Below are 15,302 nucleotides of genomic sequence, written 5' to 3'. Positions count from 1 at the left end.
CAAAGTGCTCTCTGCCTGCTGCTGTGTACATGCAGACATTTAACCACCAGGTCCAGCCAGCCACACAGCCCCAGTATCAATTCCTCCTCATCCCACTCCTGGAAGTCCTGGCCTGTTTTGGATCTCTGTTTCTCCAGCCCCATTCCTGCTCTGTCTGTGATTCCTCAATCTCCAGCAACCCAAGCTTGCAATGTGACAGAGGGAGGGGACAAAACAAAAGGTCATTCCTTGCCCCTCCTTTTCCCAAGCTAGGTGAACATCAGCTTGGGGATTCCTTGGTTTAGCAGCATTGCCACATTTGAGGGGAAGGAAGAGGAGCTGTCACAGGCACAAAGGACTGGAGGCAGAGATGGGGGTCCCACCTGAGACACAATGAGCTGCTTGGGATTTCTTCTTTCTCCTTTCCATGGATAGAGGTGTCAGCTCTGAGGGCAGTGAGGACATGCCCAGCCTGGCCAAAGGCAGTAACCAGGCTAAGTAGATTTCTCCAGGATATACTGCGACTCAGCTTTCCACTTCTAGCATACAAACCTGTGACTTGAGCCATTGTGCTGTGATTTTCTTCAGAAACGCTCCTGGTGTCACACCTGTCCTCAAGCACAGGCCAAAGGATGCTCTGCACCTTGTGGGTGGGAGCAGCCATATGCATCCCACTCTGCTGGGGAGTGTTTGAGACTGTTCTAGCACAGTCTTTGAGGAAGATAGGGAAATTGCACTGGTAAATATCTTTAAGAATATCTTTTCAGATAATATAACAGCAGGAAGCAAGAACCAAGAGTCAATACCATTTGTTTGTACTATGCAGCAACACCAGAGCCAGCCTTCAAGCTGTCAAACATTTGAGATCCAGTGCCTGAGGCCATTGCACTAGTCAGTTAAAGTAGGGCTTAATGCTCTCCGCACTCACATGAGGACCAGTTTTCCTAATGTCTGTTATGGCCACATACTGCCTCACCAAGGGTAGCACTTGGTCCACAAATTGTTTGCATGTCCTGTAATTTATGCATTTTGCATTGTGTAAAAAAACCCAGTCTATTAGCTGTGGTGTTGGTTGCAAAATATCTGCTCCTGTAATTACTCTGATTGTTTATGTCATGGTAATAAGTCCTTAGATGTTGAGTCACATAAAAAGATTGATACACCAAAAGTGTAAATGGCAATTAAGGAATTTCATCAGGTGCTGAGTAAGATACAATGCTTGTGACAGTTTTATTCTAGCCTTTGCTCTGCTTGTCTGTCTTGTTGAAACTCAGATCTCAGTTGTTAGGGGAAACCTGCTTAGAGACAGCTCCATGAAATCAGTGTGATTGCTATCCAATACGCAATATCAGTTCTCTCATATGGATCATGTGTTTTCTTTCTAGTAGAACTGTCATAAAGGGAGTAAGGTCTAAAGACTATTCACTGTAAAAATATCACAAGTGGGTTTACACATCCAGTGTCATGCCTCTGGCATGTGGTAACACCAGGAGTGGCCATTAGATAGTGAAAAAAACATCCAAATGCAGATACAGTCCTTGCACGGAAGCACAGCCCGCTGAGATTATGCAACAGAAACATGGCCTGGCATTCCCTGGTATGAATGTCGTGCCCTTCCTTATGCGGCTCCTGAAACATTTTTGCATTTTTGCTCTGCACTGCTCACTATTTATTTCTAACAGACCTGATGAGAGAGATCCTGTGCTATTGATTGTGTTTTGGTTCAGCCGCTGCCAGGGGTACCACACCAGCCTGCACCCCCAAAGAATTTGCTGTAAATCAGAGAACAGCCTTTCTCAATGACATGGAGAGTGGCTGTCCAAAGGGCCTGGCTGGGTGCCCACCACTACACGGTGAGATGAAGAAAGTGATGATGGAGCATTCAATATAAGCATTTCAGACTAACCAGAATGCTGCACAGTAGTAGACCTGGTGCAGTGCAATGCAGTGTTATAAAGAGTTTGAAACTGGGGGAAGCAAATGTGGCACTTCAGCAGAGACTAAAAAAGCACAGGAGCACCAAAGGGAGCTGTGGACAACATGGTTAAGTTGCAAGCAGATGGGAAGAGGACAGGGAACAGGCAATGAGATGAAACATTGTTTGTGCATTTTGAAAGCTTCTGATGAGTGCAGAGCTCCACGACTTAGCTGCTATTGGTTAAATAGTGATAGGCACTGCTGAACTTTGTCCCAGCAGTTTGGAAATGGAAAGGTGGGTGGCACAACCTGTGCACGTGTCCTGGGTGTGCTTTGATTCCCAACAGACAGCGAGTCATGGAAGGTGATGAATTACAGTGTTTATGCATGGGTGTAAGAAGCTGTAAGTTTTAAATCATGGGCCTAGGGTGCTTACTGCATTTTCAGAAGAAGGCAGTTTACACTTTAGTGCATAAATATTGGTGGCATAAGAAATAATTCTGCTGTCTTCATTTCAATGAAACATGGTGTAATTGGGAATGAGAGGTGCCTTTGGGGCTGGTTCCTCAGCTACTGTTGAGCTCATAATTAGGAATTCTAATAACATTTTCAATAATCTTTAATGAATTTAAAGAGCACTTTTTATTTCTCTCTGTCTGGTTAATTTTAAACTCCATAGGTCATGAGTGATTTAAAAAAAAAGAGTAAGATGGATATTTTTGCCAGTTACAAGCCAGACATCACTCAGGTCATGGGGTATAAGGAGCATTGTGGAGACACGCTGTTTGCCAGAGAATATAGGATGAATCTGAGCCTAGTACAGTGATACAGATAATTTGGGGTAACTCATCATGCATCCTGCTGCCACAGTAGCATTGGCTTTGCTCTTCCATGCTTGCCTTCACTGAGGACGGTCTGTAGCACTCTGCCAGAAAATATCTTGACCCACACAATTGCACTGAGCAATTCTTTTTCTCCATATGAAAATCTCTCATTTATATAAAAATATTGGACACACAGATGCTTTTCTTTAGTGCTCAGTGCTAAAAATCCTCCCCATTTCTTGCACATTGCATCAGCTCAGGCTAGAGCTTGTCTGAATACTTATTTTTCTGCAAGATTCCGTGTTATGTATTTAAATAGATATTATGAAAATATATTTTTTTAAACTTCTCTTTATTTTTACATTCAATGCATGAGGACAGACAAGATGAATATTCATGACAAAATATAGACATACTGTCCTTGAAACAGTTAAAGTGTTTAAGAGTTTAAAAAAGTGTTTTAGAAACATTGTTTTCCAAAATTTCTCATTACAGAAAACTCAAATCTTTTAGAAACATTGAGTTATTGTGCATTAAGCCATATTATGAAAGTCTATAGGTGTTTTCCGTCTTTGAGAAATCTGTCTCTGCATTACTAACAATCTTTAAGTAGCCTATTGATGGAGCCAACAGCCTCCATAATACACAGTATACACAGTTACAAACAATTGAAAAGTTATATTACAAAATATACAGTAGTTCCTTTTTACATTTTTATAGATAAACATTGCATAGTTTTCAAATATGTAATATATAACACAATCATAAGCCTTTTTCTCTATAACTTATGAAAAATTCTGTACACTCAAACAATTATAAATAAAGTGTAAATATATTTTAGTAAGAGTGTGGGGGGAGTGTACCAGGATATATCGTGCTGTCAAGTATTAAACAGAAATATTTGTTGGAATCTGCTTAACACAATGGCACAGTATGGCCTGGAGCAAGGAGAGGAGGTCATAGGGGAGATGTTACAAAGAGGAACCATAAAGTACTGATATCTCTGACAATTATTACACTGATTCTTTTGTAAGAATTGCTTTTCCCAAAAGAATTGCTTTTCTTGATGGCTTTACTTCAAGAAGCAAAATAAGGTGCACGTTGTTTAGGAAATGACTAAAAGTAGACTAAAATGTTTCCTCTTTCAATGGGTGGTCAATGGAAACTTTAAAAAACTTGAAAACAATTCTGGATATTTTTCTCATATTTTTCCCAATGAAAGAGGGCATGAGAAATGCACACTGGGATTTACAGAAGCAGATTCAAAAAGCATCGAGAATTGTGAGAATAAAATGAAGAAGAATTATTGAAAATATAAAAATTCCACTTTAGAAATGAGATGCTGACAAAATTCTGTTTCAACTATATGAAGGATAAGGAAAATAACTTTAAAAAGAACATTTGACATAATTCTGCTCTTTGTTATTGCACTCCAAAAGAGCAGAATTATACCAAAACTAGATGTCTTTGGAAATTCACTCTGATTCTAAGCATTTTGTCACTGGCTCACAATTACAGAAACAGTCAGAATCTCAGTTTGAATGCAATTTGCAAATACATAGTTTGCCAGTTTTAATGTTAGTTTTAAAAAGTAAATTAAAACAATTTTCGCTTCTAAAATGCATGTATTTACCTGATTGCTGAATTTAACTTACTGAATTCCAAGCTCTACAGAAAACAACTATTCGGAAGTAGTTGTGTTCTAGCAGCACTGAGTGGCTGTGTTACGCTAAGGGTCTTCTCAGCATTTTCATTACACATTTAATTTAAAATTCAGCCACTTAAATGGGCTTTAAATGATGCTTGATTTACAATCAGCCACCTAAATTTTTTTGTAACATTAGTGATTGAACTTCAGATATTATTCCATACTCACTAACATCTAAGCTATTGAAGACCAGCAGAAGTACTGAGTGCATCTTTGAAATGATCTTTTTCTGACCTTGGAATTATGCCTTCTGTCAGCCCATGATTCAGAGCAATCTCACAAGCATTTACTAAAAAATAAATAAAGATAACATTTGAGCACAAGCAGCTTCCTACCAAGTATTGCACTACCTATGGATTTGTTAGACATTGTAGTGACTAAACTCCTTATGGATTTTATTTGGGATTTGGATTGCTACATACAATTGCCAGTAAAATTCACATTATTTCCAAGCAGGGCGGTTTGGAGCACAAAGGGGTGGTGAAAACTCCTTTCTCTCCAGTAAACGTTACCAGATGTCCTGTGCTATCCATAATCTGCTCTGCAGGCTCCCTCTGTTGTAGGTCTAAAGCCAGTCTCCACTGCTACTCTGAAAACTCCTTCTGTGGCTCAGGCAAATGGAGCCACAGCTGCACACAGATTTTCTGGCATCAGCCCAAGCTGGCATAGCTCTCTCCTCTCCTACCCTGGCCACTTGTCCTCCTTCCTGTACCATCCCATAGTTGTGGGATTGCATGGTGAACAGGACTGAAGAGGACCATCTAGGGAGAGGAACGGCCGCACAATCACGTCCTCAGTCAGTCAAGAGCTTTGGTAGCCAACTGATGTCTCCATACGGAGTGCTTAACCTTCAGCAGCCAGAGGGAGCAGCAATTACTTTTATAGTCTTTAGCCTGAGATAATAAAAGATTATAACCCCTGTCTCCACTGTCAGAGGAGACAGAGAGGGCTCCAAATGGGCTTATGTGCACCCTTATGCCAGAGTAGGACTACCAGAGATTCTGAAGGATGTCCCACCATTTCATTTTCCTTCACACACAGAATAGATTTTGTCTATTCTAGGAAAGCTACTGTTTTCCATTTTGACCACTGCAGACAGGCCAATGAAAACATTAGCATTCCTTTCCCCCCCCCCCCCTTTTTTTTTTTATTTCCAGGGCTTTTTAGGTACTTTGAATTTCTGCTGAGTCAGTAGGTCAGAAAGGCTATTCTACAAATGCATTGTTTATTTGCTTTTTTAAGTTTGAATTGATTGCCACTTCTTTCATCCCTCTCTTCATGGGACTACATCAGGATTTCTTTTGCTTGCTACTGATAACATTGGAGGAAGGTACCACACAGTAGATCCTCTGTGAGCAAATCTGTCATTAGCTTTGCAACTGAGCATAGATTTTCTAAAGACTCTGTCAAGCTTGTTTAACTCCATTCCTTGACGAGTGATGTATCACTGGCTTCAGAAACCTAACAAAATGTTCACTCTGTCCTCAGTGCAAAGTCCAAGGTGGTTTTGATGAGCCTGGCTGTCCTATGCTGTATCTCTGCTAATATGCATGGATCCAGTACTATAAAGCTGTGTTGTTTGTGCCTGTTTTGTCAACACAAGCTACAGCTGGTGCCCTTCTTCCACCTCTTTCTTCATCAGCCATTGCCATGGTGTTTTCATAAACTTCCATAGTTTTTAGCTGCTTGTCTTTGGCACCCTCCTGTTCAGCATTGACTTTGCAACACTTGCAGAAGCCACAGCAGTGTTTCCCACAAAAAGCAAGTGAAGACATAATTATATTGTCCCAGGGCTCTAGGGAGTGCATCCAGAGAGGTAGGAAATCCCAGTTTTGGAGCTTCTCAGGCAGCGAATGTGGCCGCCTTTTCTGCATAACGTTAATTACAACCACAGCAATAAAAAGAGCAAACAGGGGAAGGCAAACACCCAAAAGGACTGGCCAGCCTGCCAGTGACAGACCAAATACAAACAAAGGGAGAAGAAAGAAACAGAGGAGAAGATAAAATATAGCAAACCATCTGTACTGTGCTGTTATGTTTCCCAAGGTCTTGCACATGCGGATTGGCAGGCGGGTAAAAGGTATCGGATAAAACAGAATAATCCCAGAGACATTGAAGAAAAAGTGGCACAAGGCAATCTGAAAGCAAAAACGTGAGAATTTCATTAGCTAAAATGCCTTTAGATGCTCCTATGCACATGATAATTACTTCCATCTCTCAGGAAACAGTACTGTTGTCAATAAGGTGTGGGAACCATGTGAGACTTGTTCATTATTGGGTTCTGCATCCACAAATTTTCAATGAAAACATGGAAAGCACAAATTTGATAATGCACACAGGTTACAGAGAAATTTTTAATAGTACAAAGTTCGATTTTACAAAAACTAGCTCTAAGTTTGTAAGGCACTGAGGAGATTCCTGGAGGGGGTCTTTGTCTTTGGGTCTTTATAATTCTTTGATTCACACACTTTAAATATTTGGGGTTTTTTAAAATTAGCATTAAAAGGTGCAGACTTGCTAAATCTTAGAAGTCACTTAGAATAAGAATAATTGAACAAAACAGTACATTCCCTGCTCACCTTATCTTATTTTCATTTTGTAAGTGTTATCAGACTAAAGTAAATATGAAAGTACAGGGGTTTTTTATAAAGTGCATTATAAAACCAGCATGTTATCATGAAATCTGAGCTTTATCAAGATAGCATCTTCTCATGATTACATCTGTTCTATCATGCTTGAGGACAATAAAATGACTTCTGTAATTTTCTTGATTTATTTTAGCTAGTAAAAACATTCATCCTATTCACCAAGGAAACGTCATTATCTTTTCACTCTTTGATGTAGAGCATTCATTCAAATGTTATCTGCTGCCAGGTTCTATACTGGGTGGAAAGTGGGAGGCCAAAGCCAGGCTTCCTACTTTTCAAAGAGTTTGAGGCAAAACTGAATTCAATAAAACCCACTCAAATTACATTTACCATGAGAAAAATAGATGCCATGATGCTCACTGCAACATCAGGTAGATAGAGAGCTTGCCAGCTTAAGGATTGTGCAGCCTTCACTTAGGTTACAGGAGTCCCTGTACACTGCATGAACTGAGTTAGGGTCCAGAGAAGGGAGCTTACTGAAGGAAGTCAGTAACCCTCAGAGGGTTGTCAGTATGTGGGCACTGAATTCCAAGCTGCAAAGACCCCACACTCGGGTCAAGTAGCCTCCTCTGTCTCAGTTCTGAATCAATTCACTCAGATCAAGACAATTTATGACAGCAAGATTGACTATATATTGACGTTCTGAGAATGTTTAATGCAATCTTTTTGCTCTAGCAGTTGAAGTGAATACACTGTCATTAACAGCACACACAAAGTCAGGCACAACATGAACGGCATATTTGCATCACAGCCACTTTTGTCAGGTTTTTCTTCAGAAAAGTTACAAATTCTAAATGAAGTCAAGAAAGCATTGTTTTATACTGACCTGTAATGAATATTTTAATGTACTCCCTGGACTTGCTAAAGCTGCAAGTATAGCTGTTGTGGTTGTGCCAATGTTGGCTCCTAAGGTAAGGGGATAAGAGCGCTCAATGCTTATAACGCCAATGCCTACAAGAAAAGAAACAGGATTGAGTTGGTTTCAGAATGATGGAAAAGATAAAACGTGGGGATAAAGAACACAGTATTTACAACTTACCAACAAGGGGTGTAATAGCAGATGTGAAAACAGAACTACTTTGAACAACAAAGGTCATACCAGCCCCTGCAAGCATAGCCAGGTATCCAGCAAGCCAAGTAAAAGGAAATGGAAAATCTGAAAATTAGAGGGAGAACACTGCTGTTAGCATAACAGAGTGATCTATGTTACTGCTGTGACACAGCAGTGAAGACTGTTAAGCACTTAAAATGTAGATATATTGTTTGCATACTGGGTCTCAAATGACCATTTGGGGTCAGTTCTACTACTCTGATTTATCCTGTTTGCTGTGCTCCTTCTATAGTCTTGCACCACTGGATACACTTTGAGGTGGATACTAGTCTAGGTAGACATTTGTCCTGACCAGGGTAGCATGTGTGTTGTGATACAATTAGGTACCAGAAATGTTTCCGCAGAGGTCAACACAAAAGCTTCTGGGCGTCTTGAGAGCCTTGGTTTCAGCAACCAGGCACCCACTGCATGGATCAGATCTTCAGAAAGCTTTGAAGCCATCCTGAGAAAACCAAGCTTTTTGTTTGTTCTGACTTGTTTCAAGCAGATTATCTCCTAGAAATTAACTTGTTAACCCTTGCAAAAGACAGCTAATTACACTGATTAGGGAAACTGGGCACAAATGTCCCCTGTAGTCTGCATATTTATGGAGAGAGCTGAGAAGTGAGGACTTAATCAGTTGGGAAGACACAAAGGAACACAGAGGAGATCCCAAATTAAATAAGCAGTACATGTCAACTGTTTGCTTTCTACCCCTTGTTTTTAATTTGGGCAGTGTTCTTTGACCAGAAGACAGCTTGGGGACCACTTCGTTGCCTTCTGTGTTTCTGTGAACCCTCACTTCAACCACAGCCTGAGATCTGTGCCAGGATTGCTTTTCTCTGCTACAGTTTCTAATCTCTCCATTCAAGAGGGTATGAAGGAAAAGCAGCCTAGTGAAAAAAAACCCCAACATTTGCACTCAGTGGATCCAGGCTGAAAGAAACACCTGGACAGCACAGGGAAAGACAGAAAAATACCACTATTCAAGGCTGCCTTATCCTACTGAAGAGAGAGTTAGGCAGTGGAACAGGACAAGATCATTAATTACTACGAACTTCTTTCAACTTACTTTAGAAGGAATACACAAGCCCTGTGCCAGAGCAGGCAATCGCAATCTCAGTACTTTGATGCTATCTTTTGAGGATTGGAACACTACATTTCTAACAGCTAATCATTATACAGCTAGGAACAGAGCCTGGACTTTAGTCTCTAATGCTGTTAATCTGCCACATTTCTCAACCAAGATGTTCATAGATTTTTAAACTAAGGAAAAGGACATGCTTGGGAGAAAAAAATGTTGAGCAGTGTGCATGATTTTCATTCAATAGTATTTTCTTTAGCTTATTCTATAATATCTTCCATAACATGAGACATCAATAAACACGCTCAGTGTCCTTGTCATTCCTGAAAACAATCCTCAGGAAAAGCAGATAGTTACCAGTGTTGATTGTCTTCTTGATAATACTTGCCACTTGTCCTTTAAGCACGGAGTTTAATAGCTTAACAATCATTACCAAACAAGAGCACAGAACAAGCAGGGACAAAGCCAGAAGGATGAGCCCAATGGCAAGATCAGGCAGGTCTGAGTTTACAAAGAGGTGTTGGCCTGAAAAAGAAAAGGAAAATGAATTAGCATACCCACATTTTTGCCCAGCTCTGGTTTTCATTCACGCCCCTAAGAAAATGGGACCAAAGCACACACAGCTTGAGGGCTTGATGCAAAGAGGGAAAATGCCACCTCCCTTCCTCCCCAAAAGCCATGTCTGAGTGAGACAGGAGGGGCACTTCTGTGCACATGCTTATAAAATACACAGCGGGCTCCCCTATGGGCAGGCAGGAACTAGGTGACAATTTGCAACGGAGAGGAGTACAAAGGCAGGAGAAAATTTGGGGTGCTTCAAGCTGCATGGTGGGTCAGCTTTGCCCAGAGGTGGCTGCATGCCTGAGAAGGGCTGTTGGAAGTCCTGCAGGGCATGCACAGGGATGGAGATATCCTAGCAACCATTACAGCAAAGTAACCGTAGCTCCAAGCCATCTGAACATCGAGGGTGACATGATACTGAAGACCTCAATTACTGGTATCAGGGAGCATGGAAAGAGATCCTTCTGCAGCCAGATACCATGATGATGCTGGTAACTCCAGCTGTGCAGCTACACCAGCACTCAGGCTCCTCAGGCCATGTGTCTGTATGCAGGTGAGGGCTTCTGGATACACCTCTGAAGTGGTCTGTCAGCACTATTAGAAAGCTATATACGTTTGTAGAGATATTGCAGAGAGGTAGTTCTACTACTTACATTTACTGATATACTCTGTTTCAGTTATATTCTTGAGGGTCCATGTCTCATTTCCATCAGTCCAGCAAAAGTCAGGAGATGTGCAGTTTTCTGAAGGTGGAATTGTGACATTCTGCAGTGTCTAAAGATTGCCAGACAAACAAATAGTTCAGTTGTCTACAAGAGCTCATGTAGAGTTTTCAAATCTTACTACAACCAAGATTCATCAACTAAAAAGTCAAAATTGTAAGCTAGCACCACATTAATGACAAGGTAAAATTTTGCATTTGTAAAATAAATGATTGTGCTGTTACCCAAGTCAGTCAGTACAAAATTTAAAGATTAAAATATTCCCCAAATCTTCTACATCGTAATAACCATAGCACCAAGCCATTAGTAACTAAGGACCTTAACTACTGATGACAGGTTTTGTGGAGCAAGGTTCACGTTTGGCTGCAGCTGTGGGACAGTGGCGTTCCTTTTCCAGCCAGAGCCACATCTTCCTTGGTCAAAGAAAGACCTCTTTACTGACATCTCAATGCAGTTCATGGTCTGGTGAGTACTACAGGGCTGTGAGTCAGAATACTACAACACTAATGCAGCCTCACTTGCTGGATGAGCACCAGCTGCTCAAGCTGATTTTCTGTGCCTCAGTTTCCATGTCAGTAGAAACAGAAGTGCTGCTACTACTTTCGTTTTCAAAGTCCAAATGCCATCTAAGAGCTAATTACAAGCACTATGATTAGCATTACTAAATTAGTGAATTTCTGTTTATACCACAATAAAGCCTTTCTTAGAAGCTCTCCTAGCCTAGACATACTGCATTCTGACACCAGGTCCATAAATCCTTATGCTGATTAAGAAAGAGTTTGCTGACTGAGCTGTACTTCCACACGAGAGCAGCTAACAGCCAAATGGACTCTGAACCATGCTCCTGAACACGAGGTGTCTTTCCAAAGTGCTTGAGTGATTTTCTTTTGCAGAAATGGGGAAAGAGAAATCATATTTTTTTGCTGGGTACTGCATACTGACACCTGCATTTGTACTCCTCTCCAGATGATGCAGGTGGGCAAAATTGGGAATGGATCTAGTGCCCCCACATCTCCAGGGAGCACCAGGCCCGCCATCCTGTCATCCTTTATAAACACAACACAATCTTGTTTCTCACCTGCCTGAATTTTTTTCAAACATCTGAGTTTCAAAGCAGCTGCATTAGATCAAAATGTCTGTTTTGCTTTAAACATATGGGGTCTGCATGTATTTATCCCTGCCATAAGTCTATTTAATAATTTTTGCTAGAAATGAGTTTAACTCACTAGGAATGTAAATAATTTAAATTATGTTCCTTTTCCCCCACCAAGTTCAGGTGAAACTTCTGGAGGTTCCACATCTTTTTGTAATTTGACTATAAGCTTGGCCAGTAGGCACACAGCCAAAATATAGGCAAACACAGAAAAAAGTGCGTATCTAGAAATATACACGTCCCTCAGCCTACACTTTCTGTGTAGTTGCTTGTCTCGTGTAGGACTCAGGGGCCCAGAGCTCTCCAGCTGAGGGTTAGGCTGTGCCTGCCGGGGCAGTGAGGGGCACCGGGCCGGGGCTCTGGCCGGGCTCTGGCAGCAGCGCAGCCGCCCCAGCCCGGGCTCCTCGAGGTGAAACATCCAGAGCCTCAGCGGCGTAACCTGAGCGGGTTTCGGGTGAGCACAACCCTGCTCCAGCGCTATCTCCATAGGTAGCATTTCACTTCCCACCCCGACTGTCATTCAATAGGAGCTGAGCACTTAATTTCAACCTCCATGGTGTGTCCTAAAGTATCTTCTGCCCCAGGACTTCAGGAATTATTTTTCTATACATGCCAACAAGTAGAATACTCTAATTAGAGAATCAAAGGATATTTAATGTTGTAATTGCTAGTTAGCTGAACAATGCAAACCAAACACTCAGCTCCATAGTTTACCAAAATACTCATTGGTGTTGATCTGAGCAAGAGATTTCTCCAAGCTGCAGGGCTGGTTGGGTGAAGAGCAACAGGACACAGCCCCACAGAGGCTTTCTCCAAGGGCGTTTTTCCAAGAAAGCTGCAAAGAGCCAGCTGCCACTAGATCACCCTAATACACGTAAAACTAAAGCTGATTAGATCAGTAGATAAATGGTGGTTGAAACAATATTTTCTCTGGCCTATGTTGCAGATTTTTTTCACTTTCAGAAAGTTGGTAGGAGTATCAGAGTTTAAAGCCATTTGCATTTGAAAGGAGTAGAAGACTTGGCTCCAATCCACCAGTTCTGATCGGCAAGGGTCTGCACAGTACTGAAAGCAGTCAGGTCGAGGTCACCACTGGTGACCATCCTTAGTTTAAGTGAAGCAGAAACTACATTAAATTTTTTTCATTCTTTTTCTGCTGACAAAAACCCCACCCTCATTAAAAAAATCTAATTTCACAATCCTAGGACAAGGAGCATCAGCTACAGATCAGTAATATATTTCCTGAGGTACCTGACAATTAATTTAACATGATACTCACCACATTGGTTTCAGTGACACACCAGATCTTTACCAGGCTTTTGTTTTTTGCTGATTCATCATTAGTAGCAATTGCATTTATTACTGATTTATCAAGCTTAAAAAGAAGAATAAAAAGAATTTTAAAAATGCATTATTCCAGCTTGCATCACATACTTCTGTTCAGCTCTACTCAAATAACCCCCTTTGGAAGCTCAACCATATAAAATCTGCATGACTCTAATGCTAGAACTGCTGCCCAACAGGTAGGAGGGAGGTTACTCCCAGGAAAAAGGTCCAACTCTACATGCACAAATGCTGTCTCATTCTCCCCACATCATCCACTACCCCATCTCATCCTTTCTGTTTACTCAGCTGCTCTGACACAACTGCCTAGCTGTATTTACTGTCACTTCAGGTGCTGTGTGCATCCCCCTGGCCACTAGGTGCACATGATTATGTCCCATAATTTCAGCGTCATCATCAGGTGCTATGCTGATCCTCTGGCTGTGGCAGGTTGTCTCCACTAGTACTATCTGCCAGTGTCCAGGCAACAGGCATCCTTCCCATCCATCCCACATGGCTGCATTTGTCCTCACCTGCCTTCCCAGTCCTCCTAGCTAGGTCTGCCATCGCTAAGGTGAAATGTGGGGGAAATAGAAATGTGGGGGAAATAGAAACAGAGCTGGGGCTTTATGAAATGTGAATAAAAAGAATTCATCTGCTAATGAACTTTACCCCAAGGACACAGAGAAAGGAGTGGGAGGCCTTCTCATACTCAGAGCATTTTGATTAATTGTAACTGAACCAAGTAAGCAGCTTCCTTGAAATGAGAAAGAGCTTACCTCAATGATGAGCTTTGTAAAGGGATCTGTGATAACTTTCAGTAGCTCTGGGGCATCCTCACCACTTTCAAGATGAAAGGACTCAACTATAACATTGGTGAGATGGTAGAGATAGCCAGAAATAACTTCAATAGGCAACAGGGCAAACACAGCAAGCCAGTTAAAGAAATCATGGATTGTTGCCCCAGCAAAGGCCCTGCAAGAAGAAATTTTTTAAAAAGAGTTGCTTTTAATTAAACAAAATGTGTACAACTCAATTAGATATGAAATTATAAAAGAGGGGATGAAAACTATTTCAAGGTGGGAATAATTTAATTTCTGGGGTCAAAGGAGAAGGCTACTTTGTTATGGAGTGCTAAGTTGGCTCCACACTGTTGACCAACTAAAGAGCCAGACAGGTGAGTAAAACAAGAAAAACTAGAAAAAAGCGATCTTTAACATGAGGCCGCCAGGAGTACTTGTTTGAAGAAAGAAGTGGCTGTACAGCCTATATTTGTTTTGCCTCTCACCTGTTTTTGGTACATTTTTAATCCTCAGCCAGTCATTGCCTCCGGGACCTGTTCTCCCTGACTCCTGGGGCAAGAGGGCTTTGCAGCTCTCCCACATGTTCCTGCAAAGTGTTGGTGTATAGCCCCCTTCCATCTTCTCCTGCAAAGCCTGAGGAGCCACAGCTCTTTCCTCAGAGGCTTTGGCTAAGAGTATTTCAATATGCCCAGTATGCCATAAATGACAAGGTAACAAAGCCTCCTATCCCTCCCAAGTTTACTGCCCATCTCCATGAGCCATGAGCTCTCTCAGGGGCAATGGCAAGTGGCAGTCTAAAAGTTGATATCCAGAACACCTCATTTCTCTCCAGTTACCAGCTCTTGCTTAATGTAGACTTAAGAAGCCTTCAACATTGAAATCTCTTTTAAGGAAACCAGACTAAATTCATATAATATTAACTTCTTGTACAGCCTTCCCATAACTAAGATATAATAAAAGGTGGGGAGTATAGTGGGAGCACTTGAAAATTTATCCTTGTGTAAGATCACTAAAAATGGTGAATTCTTACAAACCCACAAAACCTGCAAAGGAACTCAATGTGTTTTTCTTCAAGCATATGAAGCCATATATGTAGGCAGCACTATACCTTTGCCATGGCCATGCTTGTGACTTTCTTATCTAGGAAGGCTGAATGGCTGTAGTAGTGATAGGGAATATAGAAGAAGACCTAAAAAAAAAGGAAGAAACAATTTTCCAGCTCTAGAATTTAAGTACAATACCTTCTAAATTCATTCCTGTCCCCGGCTTGCATAAGTGCCACAACCGTGTTTGTAACCGAGGTGCCAATGTTTGCTCCCATGATGATAGGAATAGCTGCTCTAACAGTCAGCACTGGAAAGCAGAAAAGGAAACACTGAATGAAAAAGTCAGGTCATCAGCAAGCTCTATGCTTCGATGAAAATTTCTGTTACCGTCAGTGAAACCCTGACGTGCCTTGATGTCGGTGGGATTAGCTGCTCCAATCCAAA

At 41.4% G+C, this 15,302-nt stretch overlaps 1 protein-coding gene across 3 annotated transcripts in view; it reads right to left on the bottom strand.

The window, feature by feature from the left end:
- Positions 1–3,053: 3,053 nt before the first annotated feature.
- Positions 3,054–15,302, bottom strand: part of SLC34A2 (solute carrier family 34 member 2) — a 20,912-nt gene continuing 8,663 nt past the window's right edge. For all 3 annotated transcript variants that reach the window (XM_032109755.1, XM_032109754.1, XM_032109756.1), the window contains 8 exons: positions 15,054–15,165; positions 13,789–13,984; positions 12,966–13,061; positions 10,465–10,585; positions 9,608–9,775; positions 8,116–8,232; positions 7,903–8,027; positions 3,054–6,566 (listed from right to left, as the gene is read on the bottom strand). In XM_032109755.1, coding sequence (XP_031965646.1) covers positions 5,991–6,566; positions 7,903–8,027; positions 8,116–8,232; positions 9,608–9,775; positions 10,465–10,585; positions 12,966–13,061; positions 13,789–13,984; positions 15,054–15,165 — 1,511 coding nt within the window. In that variant the 3' untranslated portion in view covers positions 3,054–5,990. The remainder of the gene's footprint in view (positions 6,567–7,902; positions 8,028–8,115; positions 8,233–9,607; positions 9,776–10,464; positions 10,586–12,965; positions 13,062–13,788; positions 13,985–15,053; positions 15,166–15,302) is intronic.

The sequence above is a fragment of the Corvus moneduloides genome, chromosome 5, assembly GCF_009650955.1.
Source record: "Corvus moneduloides isolate bCorMon1 chromosome 5, bCorMon1.pri, whole genome shotgun sequence".
Classification (NCBI taxonomy): Eukaryota; Metazoa; Chordata; class Aves; order Passeriformes; family Corvidae; genus Corvus; species Corvus moneduloides.
The sequence above is the reverse complement of the archived record's forward strand: the minus strand, read 5'-3'. Positions and strand labels throughout refer to the sequence as shown.